General features: G+C 50.9%; 2 protein-coding genes across 4 annotated transcripts in view; one reads left to right on the forward strand and one right to left on the reverse strand.

Moving 5' to 3' along the window:
- Positions 1-5,873, forward strand: part of UBE3B (ubiquitin protein ligase E3B) — a 26,644-nt gene extending 20,771 nt beyond the window's left edge. For 2 of the 3 annotated variants that reach the window (XM_063144346.1, XM_063144347.1), the window contains 4 exons: positions 149-331; positions 1,334-1,445; positions 2,258-2,350; positions 2,547-5,873. In XM_063144346.1, coding sequence (XP_063000416.1) covers positions 149-331; positions 1,334-1,445; positions 2,258-2,350; positions 2,547-2,738 — 580 coding nt within the window. In that variant the 3' untranslated portion in view covers positions 2,739-5,873. Of the gene's footprint in view, positions 1-148; positions 332-1,333; positions 1,446-2,257; positions 2,351-2,546 lie in introns of those variants that run through there. The other variant, XM_063144348.1, reaches the window with a different exon arrangement.
- MMAB (metabolism of cobalamin associated B) lies at positions 5,855-14,307 on the reverse strand. The gene is made up of 9 exons (XM_063144317.1): positions 13,988-14,307; positions 12,871-12,935; positions 12,038-12,131; positions 10,522-10,579; positions 9,357-9,429; positions 8,257-8,354; positions 7,866-7,930; positions 7,300-7,359; positions 5,855-6,717 (listed from the first exon to the last, which is right to left on the reverse strand). The coding sequence occupies exons 1-9, from the start codon at positions 14,305-14,307 to the stop codon at positions 6,630-6,632; spliced, it is 921 nt and encodes a 306-aa protein (XP_063000387.1). The 3' UTR covers positions 5,855-6,629.
- Between the last annotated feature and the right edge of the window lie 89 nt (positions 14,308-14,396).

The raw sequence follows: 14,396 nt of genomic DNA on the forward strand, positions 1-14,396 counted from the left end.
TTCTGCAGAATGCAAACGTTGTTGGCTAGTGGAGTTTGAATGTCCCGGCTGGGGTTTGTGAATTCCTGGGGCGGGGGGTGGGGTGGGGGCTGTTGGTGTGACGGCGGGGGTGGGGCCTTGCCCGCCCTGGCTTCTTTTCCGTGCCCAGGATCAGCTACATCCACCTCATGGCTCACTTCCGCATGCACACCCAGATCAAGAGCCAGACGGCCGCCCTCATCAGCGGCTTCCGGTCCATCATCAAGCCCGAGTGGATCCGTGTCTTCTCCGCCCCTGAGCTGCAGCGGCTGATATCTGGCGACAACGCCGAGATCGACTTGGAAGATCTGAAGTAAGGAGGGGGGGGGGCGGCGGAGGCGGTTCCATGGAAGAGACCGTGACTGTCGTGCCTCGCGGGTTGCATGAAGCGCCGACCTGGCTTTTAATAATAATAATAATAATAATAATTTATTTCTTACTCGCCTCTCCATTTTGATCGAGGCAGGGAACAACAATAAGTGATAAAATACATAAAACTGGATTAAAACATAATATACATTGTTAAAAACATCCTAAAATACATCCTAAAATTCCACTGGATAGGCCTGCCGGAAGAGATCAGTCTTTATAGCTTTCTTGAATGCTAGTAGACTGTTAAGTGGTTTTAGAGTGGCCTTCCCCATCCTGGTGCCCTCCAGATACGTTGGGACTGCAACTCCCATCATTCCCAGTGGCCATGATGGGAGTTGCAGTCCAACACATTGGGAGGGCACCAGGTTGGGGAAGGCTGGTTCCTTCTGTGTGTTAGAATTGGAATGAGGCTCAAGGGGTGAAAAGGCATGGGGTGGGTAGGATTTGTGGCGAGGGGGATGGGACTGGAAAGGTCCGGGAGTCAGGGAAGCCCCCTCCGCAAATATCATTCAGGGAAATAATTCCACATTTAAGAGGCAGCAAGGATGAAAAGCTGGAGCTGTTTCATGTCCATCTACGAGGTTGGATCTATTTTATCGTTGCTGGGGGATTGACGGCGTTGAAGAATTACAGAAATGTCAGTGTACGTTAGGGTGAGGAGGGTTTACTGTGACAAGGCCAACTTGCAAGCCCGCTCTTTCTTTAGCCTGGCACGCGTCCTCCCCCTCCCCCTCCAGACCCCATGACCACGTCCCTTTTCCCAGTAGTACGTGGCCGTGTGGGTGGCACCCAATGCCACCAGCGCCAAGCGAGCCAGTCTTGGGAGACAGGGTGTGTGTGTGTGTGGATCCCGTGGGACTCTCCCTGGCTCTGGGCTTCCCTAAGATCGGAGGATGCCAGTGACCCCTGACCCCATCTGTGCTCCCCTTCTGTCCCCTTTCAGGAAACACACCGTGTACTACGGCGGCTTCCACGGCAGCCACAGGGTCATCCTTTGGCTCTGGGACATCCTCGCCAACGATTTCAGCCCTGACGAAAGAGCCATGTTCCTCAAGGTAAACACAGCGGGGGCGTGCGTCGTGCATGCGCATATGTGTGCTTAGAATCTCAATAACGTGTGCACATGTATTTTCCTGCTGGGCCCGTCTTGCTACCCAAATGAAGCATTCCAGAATTGTACGGAACGCATGGTCTGTGAACTTTGGCCCGGCTCGGTAGCCGACCGTTCGCTGCGTCCGCACGTCGCTTTAAGCCACGAAGGACGGCTTAACAAACCAGCTTGTGAACGAGCGGTGTGTGGGTGTGCACAGCCCGTTTACTCTGGCTTCGCCTCTCCCTTTGCTTGAGCAAGCGAACGAGCCAGGAGAGGAAGAAGTTTGCGTGACTTCTGAACCTCAGGATTATGGCCAGAATTCCTAAGCCAACAACAAACCCTGGTTTCAAAGGTGGCTAATGATTCCCAGCTTGTAATCGACGCTAATCCTGGGTTTGGACATCATGCCAAGCTCTCCCTTTCCTGGGTTGTCCCTTTCCCATCACTGTGGACCTAATCCCTCCAGCTAGAGATGCCAGTGGTAGGACGTGAGGCCTTCTGTGTGCAAGCGATGTGCTCTGCTATTGAGTTACGTCCGTCCTTCGTGTGTGTGTGTGTGTGTGAAGAGAAAGAGAGAGGCAACCCCTCCTCTCTAGCCCACGATCCGTCTCAGTCCACGATGCCACCTCGCCCTGTTTTGGGAGGCACCCTCTGCCTCCTGTGGCTGACGGCTTAGGAAAAAACAAAGACCCTTGCGATGGCCTATGCCGAGGTAGCCCTGTGCCGCCCTTTGCCAGCTGAGGTCTTCTGTTGTCTTTTCCTTGCTCTTCCCAGTTCGTTACCAGCTGCTCGCGGCCGCCGCTCTTGGGCTTTGCCTACCTCAAGCCTCCTTTCTCCATCCGCTGCGTGGAGGTTTCCGACGACCAGGTACGTGGGCGAGGGACAATCAGGGACGTGACGGGGCGTCCCGCCTAGGCGTCAACCTCCTGGGAGGCACAGAGCTTCGGCTTTGTTTGCCCTTCAGGTGCTTTGGATTCTCAGGACACTTGTGTGGGGAAACTGCGCGGGGGTGGGTGGGGGTTGGTTTCCAGATCCCACGCCCCAAGTCCCTCTCTTTCCCCAGGACACCGGGGACACGCTGGGCAGCGTCCTGAGGGGCTTCTTCACCATCCGGAAGAAGGAGCCCGGCGGGCGCCTGCCCACCTCCTCGACCTGCTTTAACCTCCTGAAGCTGCCGAACTACAGCAAGAAGAGCGTCCTGAGGGAAAAGCTTCGCTACGCCATCAGCATGAACACCGGCTTCGAGCTCTCGTAGCCCAGGGCTCCCCTTCCTTCCTTCCTTTTTTTGAGCTGGAGGCGCCGTCTTGGCCTGCCAGGTGGGCTTTTCCCAGGACCTTGGAAAGACGCAGCGGGAAATGGCTCCAGGCTCCGAGACGGAACTTTCTGGAACTCTTACTTTGCCCTCACCCTCCCGTGGGAAGGAGGCCGGCTCCGGCCCTGCCCTCCTGTTCTCTGACAAGCAGCTGGCCTGCCATTAAACGGAGCATCAAGCGCGCAGCCTGTGAAGTGACCCCTTCGGGGGGGGGGGGCGCTGAGGGGGGGCGTTACCAGGGGCTTTCGCCCAAGGGAGGGTTGGGCGGACGTTCGCTCCTCTCAAGAGCCACCTGAGCTGCAGACGGACGCAGGGCCGTCTGCACCTGTTGTTGTGGCTGCTGTTAGTATCTTCTTGGGCCTTTTCCTTTAGCTGAGGTGTTGCGTTGCTGTGTGTGTGCATGTCCCCCACCCCACCCCCAAAAGAAATGGGGATCCTTGCGCCATTGTTTTGCGGAAACGGCTGGGTCTTGCCATGAGATCAAAGGAACGAAGGGTGTGTGTGTGTGAGTTCCCTGCCTGTTCTGCTTCCAAAGGAACCCAAGTGTTTGAACGCAGAGATGGGAGTCCCGGCCTGCCCAGGTCAAGAGCGAGCACTTCTTTTTGCTTTCGTGAAATGTTCAGAACTCCACCCACCCAAAAAATAACGGAACGGCTTGATGGCGGTCTTGCTGATAGCAGAAATGAGCTGGCTGGCAAGGGACCTCTTCTCCCCCTGTCCTGGGAAGCTTCCGAGACTTTTACATTCGCATTTCCAGCCATCCCCTCTCTGTCCCTCTCCTTCAATCTCTCATCACCTCACATCTCAACTGCTGTGAAATTTGCTCGTTCACCCCTTTTGAATGCATTCAGCGCCTGCTTGTTTGCGGCTCGCAAGTCTATCTGGTGGGCTGTAGCCCTCGGGCGGGCAATGCCCCGGGACGGCGTCCTGCTTGGGGAGCAAGTAACAACTTTGCAGTGCGGATGAGTTGCCTCCCCACCCCCACCCCATGGCAGATGCGCTCTGGCCTTCTAGCTGTGCGGCTGCAATCCACCAGCCGCTGGGCGTCATCAAAAAGACTTCTCCGACGGCCACGCAGGCTGGGGCTCGTGGGAACTGTGGTCCAACCCCTAAGGAGGTTTCCCAAGTCGGAAAAGGCTGTCGTAGAGTTGGCTCTTCATGGCTTCATAGCTCGAAGTCCTTATGCCTGTGGTGAGCCTCGGTTGCCGCAGAAAAGGCCCCAGGCTGCTTTCAGCCCTCTCTCCAGAGTGAGGAAGGCCTCTGGCACAGCCCTCTTCTCACGCCTCCCAAGCGCCTCCCACCCCGCGTGAGACGAGTCAGGGTCAAGTCGGAGCAAACCGTTGAGATGCAAGTGGAGAGGCCGACGGCTGTCCTTGGAGGGAGCAAAAGGCCTCGAGGCACCTCTTTGCTGGGGCGCAAGCAGGTAGAACCGATGCATCTGACCCTTCGCCCCTTTAAACCCAACTGGTTCCGCAATTTGAGCGTAGAGGCTCTTGTGCAGTTCAGGGCAGTTCTGGGCTTTGCCTGCTCGGGGACCTCTTTGTGCTGAAGATAACTTTGGTTCAGGAAAATATTTTTGCTTGGGAGGATAAACTCCATGAAACTCAGCAGAGAGAAGTGGGTTTGGGACGAGGTTTTGTGTGTGTGCGTCTTCGATGCTTGCATTCACCCGTTTCCCCTCCTCTTTAATATCTCTGAAAATCCAGTTGTCCAACAAAAAGGGGAAATGCCATTAATAAGGCAAATATTTCCCCCAAATATTCCTCGGGGGTGGAGGTACTGGTCCGTTCACCCTTGTGTCGAATCTGATGGCACCAAGGGAAAAGCAGTGCCTTTCCTCGTACAATGCTCCCTTGGGTCACCGTCTCAATTTCGCCACAACTGTGTGTGGGGTATATGTGCATTTGGGGAAATACTGAATATACCAGAACGATGGGAAAACGCTGCTGCTGCTGCTGCTGCTATTCCTGCAGAAAAGAAAACGCCTTTTTCGTGTGTGTACAAAACAGTTGGAACCGATTTCGCTTCTCCCGACCCGCATCAAGATATTGCTTCTCACACTCGAAGGATCCAGGGAGCGAAGCGTGGGCCATTCGCATGACTGAACGTTTCCTGCAGACCTTGCCTCCTTTCCGCGGTGTTCCTACCAGAATTTCTTTCTTCTTTTAATCTGTGTGAATTTTGTGAAATACGAGGGTGAAGGAAGCTAAGCGATTCCTCGTAACTGAAACTCTAAACAGACTACAGGGCATTTCAAGAATGTTGAATTCACCGGTTTTTATTAATCTTATTTTTCAGAAGCCCATTCTAGTGCTTTCTAACCTGAGGATTCTACCATGGCTGACCTGTAGCTCTGAGATGTAAAATAGTTTTGTTTTGTTTTTAAAAAAATTCTAGCTAAGGGCTGTGCCCAGATGAGCTCACAAGCACGAAAACTGTTAACCAAATACCCCATTCCCGCCCACCTTGGCCATCTTTTCTTATTGAATTTGCTATAAATGTTGCAGGAGAAGGTCTAACGTTTTAAGCCTAGATTTTAACACTTCTTAGGAATTCGGCAACATTGCACTACAATAGAGATTGTGGGATGCTCTTTCTGGCCATATCACACCACAGCCTTCGCCAACAGGATGCCCTTCCCATGAGTCATACTACAACTCCCAGGGTGGGATACTGGGAGATGTAGTCCAACACACCTGGAGGGCACTGGGTTGGTCAAGGCCGGTGTAGCGCATCGCACATCTATGCTTGTTCAGAGTTGACGTGCAAAAACGATTGTGTCATAAATAGGTAGAAACGGCTTAGCTGAAAAGGCACACAACGGCAGTCGTCTGTCTCGTAGAGTTTGAGGTGGGCTCAGTACGGCTTTCCTCAAATAGGGAGCTACAAACCCCTCGTCCTCCTCCCCAGACAATGCCTTGCATGTGTGCTTCTTGAAGCGGAGAGGAAATATTTTGCCATAGGAGATTTAAGAAATTATTCTGCCCCTTCCGTAGCTTGGCGTTTCACGGTTAACGGCTCATTCTCCGCGTTGCAAATTCAGGACAATAGGAAATAAAACTTGACGAATTGGCTGAATATCGTCGGTGTTTCTTTCTTTCTTAAAGTGACTTCCTGTGAAGAGGTCCAGAGCAGTTGGTGGGGGGACGGGGACGCTCAGGAATTGAAGCTGCTCAGGAGAACAGGCCTCTCTCAGCATTTTAGGAGTTCAGAAGAGTCCTTCATATAATGCTGAGTGCAGCTGTCGTGGAGGAAATGAAAATAGGAGAATTACTGAAATAGAGAGAGGGAACAGCTAGATTCACTTTGGTCTGCTTGCCGATAACTCGCGTCTCTCCACGGCAAGATCTCTTAACACATCGGTTGCCATGAGAGAATCTGCGCTGCTGGAGTCACAAGCCTGTTCTAGCCTCAGCCAAAAGTTTGATGGATTCAAAGATAACCTCTGGAAGGAAAACTGGCTGGGCAGGGAAGCGTAGGGGAGAGACCCTCGCACAAAGCTCTGGTCGCACTCGCATGCCGGCAGCAACGGAACGCAAGGAGGGAGGGTCTGGCTAACCAGGGCCTCTGCAGCATGACAAAAATGATGATATCGCAGTTCTCTCTCTCTTCCCCATTGGACTGGGCTCTCGAACCATCAGCGCCCTGAGACACAATTGCTCTGAACTCGCTTCACGTGAGAAGCGGCTGACGGCTCGGATCCACAACCATGGGGATATTTTTACAGGAGAGCATCCCACTTGCTCAGAAGGTCTGCATTTTCGATGAAGTCTTCTCCAGCCTGCTCTGGCACCACATCAACATATTCCACATCTTGCATCCTAGGCCTTCGTCTTACGGCTCCGTTTTTATGTAGATTTTCTCCTCCTTCCCTTCCTCCTTCGCGGCGTAGCGGGCCAAAACGAACAGGTAATCGCTTAGTCTAGAAATGGAGGAAACAGGGAGGAAATTAAGGCCATCCTAAATCTATTTGCATATGCAGGGGGGCGGGGGCAAAGGGTGTACCCCTACCCAGGGGCTGCTGTGACATCCAGGCCTAGGAGAAAGGAAACCGTACCATGCCTGTGACCGATCGAAACTAGCGAGGCAGAGGTGTGCTCAGATTTGGGCTGGGAGCTGTAGTCCAACCCATTTGGAAGGCTTGGAGAAGGACGTATGAGTTGCACTGGATCAGACCCAAAGCCTTTCTAGTCCAGCATTCTGTTTGCTTGGCGGGCAACCAGGTGCCCCAACTGGGAAACCCGCAAGCGGGACACGAGCGCAGATGCGTCCCCTCGCACGTGGCCGACAGCTGCTGATCCCGGCATAGAGCCATCAGGACTATTTTCTCTGATTTTGCCTAACCCCCTTTTAAAGCCACCAGGGTTAGCAGTAGCCGCCCAAAGCCTCGTTTGGGAGACAGAGAAACGCCTTCTGTATTTATGCTCGTGATCCGCAAGGAAGACGGTTTCCCGGGCCAGACGGACCCCGCCGCCGCCTCATCAAGTGTGCGATTCCGAGTTACCTGTTCAAATACTTGGCCACGTTTGCATTCGCTTCTCCTGTTTTCACCAAAGGAACAACACTACGGAGAAGCAAACAAAGGCCATTACTGGAGTTCACTAGAAGCACGACCCGCCTTCTGCGCCACGTGCTGCCAGGCACTAAATCATCGAAACCGTTCTGCACCAAATACGCCACATTCTGTGCTTACGAGTTCTGAAATGCACGTGCTTCGTTGGTGCATCTCCCCCTGACCGCGACAGCTTCGGCAGAATTCAGAATCTGCTCTGGGAAGAGGCCAGGAGGCCTTCCTCCAGAGCAGATGCATCTCAGGCTGCAAACTCTCTGGTGTGGGTCCATTTCCTCCACCCCACATGAATCAAACACTGCTAATTTGAAAGCCGCAAATCAGCCAGGAGCGCTTGGGGCACGATTTCTTATACAAATCTCACCCCCAAAAAACACCCACCCATGCCCGTTACCCCAAAGTTGATGTGTCGTTTAGTCTGAGACTCTGGCAGCCGAGACGGCTCACTGGGGGCTGCCGGGATTTCTCATGGCTTTTTTCTTTTTACGCTTATCGCTTACCACCTCTCGGCTCTGCGGCAGACGGCCCTGGAGAGATGGAGCACAGCGCTGCTTTTGCCGCCGGACTGAAATGACAAGAGCAAAAGGTAGCAGGCGGGTGACGCCTAGCCTCTCTCAGCCCCGAGGGCTGAATTCCAGTCCGGAGAAGTTCTTGGGGAATGCATTTCAGGGATCGGTAGACCCAAAGACGAAAGGAGCAGAGCAAAAAAACCTCACCACGCCACCCTATTGTAGCTTAAAGTTCTTCTTGCCCTTCCCAAAGCCTCCGTAGAAGCAGTCCCCCCTTCTAGAGAGGGGGGAAGCTTCCCAAAGCTCAAAATGATCCGTAAAGGGGATGGGGAAGGCGTGTGGGCCATTCAGGAAACCAAGACAAAAGGTGAGAAACACCTACGGGCAAAATGAAAGCTGTGAGTGGCGGAAGCTGGTCCGAGTATCGATCAATCCAGGTTTCCAGCTCCAGAATGGGGTTTTCGCTGAACGATGTTCGCTCTGCAGAGAAGGAGAGGACACGGCTGAGAGAGGAACAGCCAGCCATGCAGGCATTATTGCACTTCTCATTTTCTCTTGGCCAAGGGCTAGAAGGCGCGTGATGATGTGGACAACCTTGTTGAAAGCTGAGCAGGCCTGGGTCCAACCGGTGTTTTGGGCCCTGCCTGGGTTACAGAGTTCAGCCCTGGAATGGCTCAAGCACTTCTGGGCATGCACAAAGTGTTTCCCCCACACTCCTTGAGTAACTACAAATGAGTGTGCCAGGGCATAACCTGAAGGCGCCTAATGTAAATGCAACAGATTAAATCAGTGGTTCCCAAAGTGGGCGGTTTTTCCCCCTTGGGGGCGGTGGGATTGCATAGGGGGGCGCTAAGAGGCAAGGGGGCAGCAGGGGGGCACTAAGAGGCAAAGGGGCAGTAGGGGGGCACTAAGAGGCAAAGGGGCAGCAGGGGGGCACTCGAGGTGGTTTTTTCCGAGAAGCGCCTCTCCAGAAGGTCTTAAAACCCAGGGACATTTTTTATGGGAGAAGGTAGTTTGGTCCCAAGCCATATAGGGGAAGAATCCACACATGTATTAATACCGTTTAAGAAGTGTCCTTTTAATGGTGAATTGAAATGTTTCAAAAGCACCAAAACGCTTATGAAGAGACATACCCTGCTTGGTGTGCCCCGCCACGCCGGCTGCAAAACAGAGGCGTTCGCTCTCTTTTCCCTCCCTCGGCAAACCTGTGGCGGGTGCTTCCCATTTAAAGGGGATGCGCGCAGGGGGCACTGGGCATGAGTTTGTGGAACCAAGGGGGCGGTTACCTGAAAAAGTTTGGGAACCACTGGATTAAATAATTAAATTAAATAATACAAATTAAAAATAATTAATTCGGGTTTAGTTGTACTTCCTGGATCCACTCAGCAAACCCAAACCGTAGCAAGGCAACTATTTTGAAAAATGCAAGGCTTATCTTTTTTTTTCTTTTAAAAATCCTTTAAAATAATATATTCTAATTACTTAAATGAGCCTCCCGTGCCGAGGAAATGGGAGTGGCCACGTTCGAGCCGGCATCTTGCAACACGCACTGGACCTGCAGAGAGGAAGCAAAACACAAGAGCGACGTGTGTTTGAGGATAAAGACTTTTCTTTCTTTTTTTTGCAAAGATGGATGATGCCGTTTAGAAGGCTTGATGCTACCTGTAGTTATTTGTTTCATTTTTGAAATATAATTTAATTAAACTTCCTGACTCAATGGACGAAGGAGAAATCAATCAATAGCTGTGTCACAAGTACTAGGAATGGAATTGCATCCTTTTTATGAACTTTTGTGGGGGGGGGTGTCAGGGGGAGACGACTTGCCAGCGTAGGACACATTAATATACTGCTTTCTACTCGGCGGATGCACTGTTATGTCCGTTTTGTCTCCGTGTTGTGCTTCTCTAGCTGACCACAGTTGGAAGCTGGAAACTAGGCTCTCTGCATCTTTTGGGGGGATCTGAATCAGCTGAACTGATCATTATTATTATTATTTATTTATTTATATAGCGCCATCAATGTACATGGTGCTGTACAGAGTAAAACAATAAAATAGCAAGACCCTGCCGCATAGGCTTACATTCTAATAAAATCATAATAAAACAATAAGGAGGGGAAGAGAATGCACTAAACAGGCACAGGGTAGAGTAAAACCAACAGTATAAAAGTCAGAACAAAATCAAGTTTTAAAAGCTTTAGGAAAAAGAAAAGTTTTTAGCTGAGCTGTAAAAGCTGCGATTGAACTTGTAGTTCGCAAATGTTCTGGAAGAGCGTTCCAGGCATAAGGGGCAGCAGAAGAAAATGGACGAAGCCGAGCAAGGGAAGTAGAGGCCCTTGGGCAGGCGAGAAACATGGCATCAGAGGAGCGAAGAGCATGAGCGGGGCAATAGTGTGAGATGAGAGAGGAGAGATAGGAAGGAGATAGACCGTGAAAAGCTTTGTAGGTCAACAGGAGAAGTTTATATTGGACTCTGAGGTGAATTGGAAGCCAATGAAGAGATTTCAGAAGTGGAGTAACATGGTCAGAGCGGCGAGCCAAGAAGATGATCTTAGCAGCAGAGTGGTGGACAGAAACCAACGAAATGATGTGAGAAGAAGGAAGGCCAGTGAGAAGAAGGTTGCAGTAGATCAGATACTTATTTCTCACCTTGTGAAGTTCTTCCACAAACGAGTGGCCGCATTCTCTGCCAAATTCAGCGCTTAGCCTGGAGCAAAAAAGAACCGATTGAATACAATGAAGGAGGAACCCCCCCAGCACATGAGAGATTCACCATCACTGATAGGCGACAAATTTCAGCAAGATTGAAGCCAATGGGACTGTCATGATTTCCCCCGACAGAACCATAACAATTGTACTGTTGAGAGCAAGACAATGTTTCTTTGTCAGAGATCTTGGCCTCTTTGCAAAACTTCATTTTTAACGTAAGACATGGCCTGTTCTTGGATCCCCATCAGTGGAGTGGAGCGGACTGACTCTCCCCGTCTCATAGTACTAGAACCCAGTGGGGTGGGAGATTCAGGACAGATCAAAGGAAGGACTTCTTGCAGAGTTAAACTATGGAATTCACCATCACAAGATGTAGTGATGGCCACCAATTTGGATGGCTTCAAAAGGGGGTTGGATCAATTCCTGGAGGCAAAGGCTATCTATGGCTACTAGCCCTGATGGTTGTGTGCTATCTCCAGTATTCGAGGCAATAAGCCTGTGTGCACCAGTTGCTGGGGAACATGGGTGTGAGGGTGCTGTTGCACCATGTCCCGCTTGTTCATCCCTGGCCGATGGCTGGTTGGCCACTGTGTGAACCGAGTGCTGGACTAGATGGACCCTTGGTCTGATCCAGCATCAGGGCTCTTCTTAGGTTCTTCCACCAGCAGTTTGAAGGGTAGCAGTTGATCTTTGCAAGTTCAACTGTGCGATTTAAAGCCCAAGGCCTTTAATTAGAAATTAGATTTTCTAATGAAGATTTTCAGCCAGCTGAAAGCCTTTGTTTAAAGCTCAGCGTGTTTTACAAGTTGAACCTCAGCGGTCAGTAGTGAGCGCCGCTGATTCAAAGGCGCTGAGCCCTAGGTGACTCTGCACAGGATTGCAGTCATGCCCCATAAAACTTTAATTGTGAGATTTTAGGCGTGGTTTGTTTTAGCTGTTTGTTTTGTAAGAGTTTTTCACCAGAGTGTCCTCTCCTTTGAGTATAAACAATCAGAAAGCAGAAAATACATATTTTATCTACATCTCTTGGGAGGGATTTCCATACGGGAGGGAAAGGAGCCTCTGCCCACTTCTAGCAAAAGTCTGCACCCCTGTTGCATCATGAGATTTACGTCCCCAGAAATTGTGGACGGAGCTTTCAGGGACGTGTGGGCAGAGCTGCAGGGTCAGGCCCACTCAGATCTTCCATTGTCAAAGACAAGACAAACTTCTGTGTCATGACTGGGCGGTTACAATGACAGCGGGGCCTCAGCTCCGGTTCTGACGGGCTCCTAGCACTAGCCTGGATCATGCCACTTCGCAGGTCCTTCAAGGGCATCGTTGCTGACAGCCCTCAAGAACTTTCGCTAGGAAAGAAGAGGCTTTTCTACCATGACTACACAGAAACGATTTCTCGCTTCTCTCAAATATTCTCGCAAACTCAGAAACAAGTTACAACAAGCGATCTTTCGGTTACCCTATGGCTGAACTCAGTTCATCCAGCGTCCCCAAGGCGTCAAAAATCTGGTCGTCCTTAGATCTCCTTTCCCCAGTGAATGTGCTGGAAAATCCTTTAAAAACCATACAAAACAACAACAATGAGGAAAAAATGAAGCCGCTCACCTCTGGACACCCAAACCCCTAAGCCCCGTGTTTACATGTGTATGCTAGTTTACCGTACACCTGATCGCTGGCACCTAAAAGTGGGATCTTACTCTAAATGGCAGTGCAAAACAGGGAGCTTTGGCTATTGGGCGGTATAAAAATGCAATAAATAATAATAAAACATTTGTGTTTAGGATAATATGAGGAAATAGGAACATTCTCTCTATGATGGCTCATTTGCCCAGGAAAATAAAGGCCTCTCAATACAGGTTACTAAAGATTCCCATTAATACTAAAACTTTAATGCTAATATTTTAGCTTTTAATTTTTTTTAAAAAAAAATGGAAGAGTGTACATACTAAGCTATAAGTTTTTAAAAATACAGTTTTGAAAACTTCCAGTTCTTTCTGGGTAGTAATTCATACCTTGAACCAGAGACCCCCAGAAAATCCCAGGAGCTATTTCTATGCTCATAAAAAATGGATCTTGTGATTTTTGGTTTGGACATGAAAGCAGCTGTTTCCGTGTTCATGTGAGTAGAACACTGGGAGCAACTAGTGCATTCTTCCCCAACCTAGTGCCCTCCAGATGTGTTGGACTACAAATCCCAACACTCCCAGCCAGTCCAACACATCTGGAGGGCAGCATGCTGGAGAAGGCTGAGCGGGCTGCCATTAACATCTGCATCAGCTCATAGGATGTTACCTTTGTCTCCTGTTTTCGTGTAGATCTTTGGAACTGGAGTTGTTTTCCTGGGCTTGGCATCGTGGCTGCAGAGGAACAGGACAGAGACCGAGAGAGAGAGGAGGGTCAGTTACACGGCTTCGCAGCCTTTGACATTTGCTTATGTATATAGATTTTGCAGGGTTTTTTAAACAAGAGAAGCAACTCCGATAGTAGCCGTAGGCGTCCCCCAGAAGCATTTTTAAAAGCCAGCTATTTAAAGCAATGGGAAAAGAAAAGCACATCCTTATGCATGTTGACTGGGATGTCCCACTGTTTCCAATGGGGCTTACTCCTAGGTAAGCAAAGCAGATTTAGGATGACAGCCTTCGGGGGCAATCCATGTTTAGACCACAAAAAGCCCTACAGCTTCTACCATGCCCAAGCCAGCATCATTCCTATTTCAACTTTTGCATGATCATGCATAACTCACATTGTGCTCCAAAATTTGCATAGTGCAAGCACTTGAGTCATTGCTTTCGCTGATGTTTTCTTGGCAGACTTTGTAGTGGGGTGGTTTGCTGTTGCCTTCCCCAGTCGCGGTTACCTTATTTATTTATTTATTTATTTATTTATTACATTTTTATACTGCCCAATAGCCGAAGCTCTCTGGGCTGCTACCTTTCCCCCAGCTAGCTGGGTACTCATTTTACTGACCTCGGAAGGATGGAAGGCTGAGTTGACCTGAGCCGGCTGCCTGAGAACCAGCTTCCGCTGGGATCGAACTCAGGCCGTGGGGAGAGTTTCGGCTGCAGTAACTGCCGCTCACCACTCTGCGCCACACGAGGCTCCTAAAATTTGCATATCCGTGCATATTTTGCATTCTGCGACCCTCTTGCATATTCGCATCCTGTGCCTGAAATTTGCCTATTCAGACATACTTACACGTGTGCCCATTCATGCGTGTTTACATCTTACGGCTAAATTTTGCATATTTGCACATATTTACATTCTGCACCCCTGTTTTGCAGATTCACTGCCTGGGCCCAAAATTTGCATAAATTTTGCATATGTAAATCCTGCGCCCCGATTTGCATAAACCACGCCCATTTTGTGGGCGCACGCTCAGTGCTGCGCCTGGCACCCTGGCGAGGCTCACCTGGGCGGCTCGCCCGGCTCCTGGCTGCCCGCCCTCCTCGTTCCCCAGCGGGCGGCAGCGGCGGCTCCCCTGCCCAGGCAGCGCCTACAGCCCAGCACCGCCGAGGCCATAGCAAGGCTGGGAAACGCGAAGGCCCCCCGGCTGGCTAAGTTTGTCCTTTTCCGGCCGCCGTCGCAGCCGCCCCACTGGCACGCCACTTCTTCTCGCTCGCCGCTGATTGGACAGAACGCGCCGGGGTGGAGCTCCGCCCTCGCGCTCTGAGGGAAGGGGCGCGGCCTGTGACGTCTTCCACACCGTCCGCCCACTGAGCGACCTATCATGGAGAGGAGGCGGGACGCACCCCCCTCTTCGGTCGTGTGATTGGGCGGGAGCGAGGTGGGCTGGCCACGCCCTCATGGAACGCTCAGGC

The sequence above is a fragment of the Elgaria multicarinata genome, chromosome 18 (genome assembly GCF_023053635.1).
Source record: "Elgaria multicarinata webbii isolate HBS135686 ecotype San Diego chromosome 18, rElgMul1.1.pri, whole genome shotgun sequence".
Classification (NCBI taxonomy): Eukaryota; Metazoa; Chordata; class Lepidosauria; order Squamata; family Anguidae; genus Elgaria; species Elgaria multicarinata.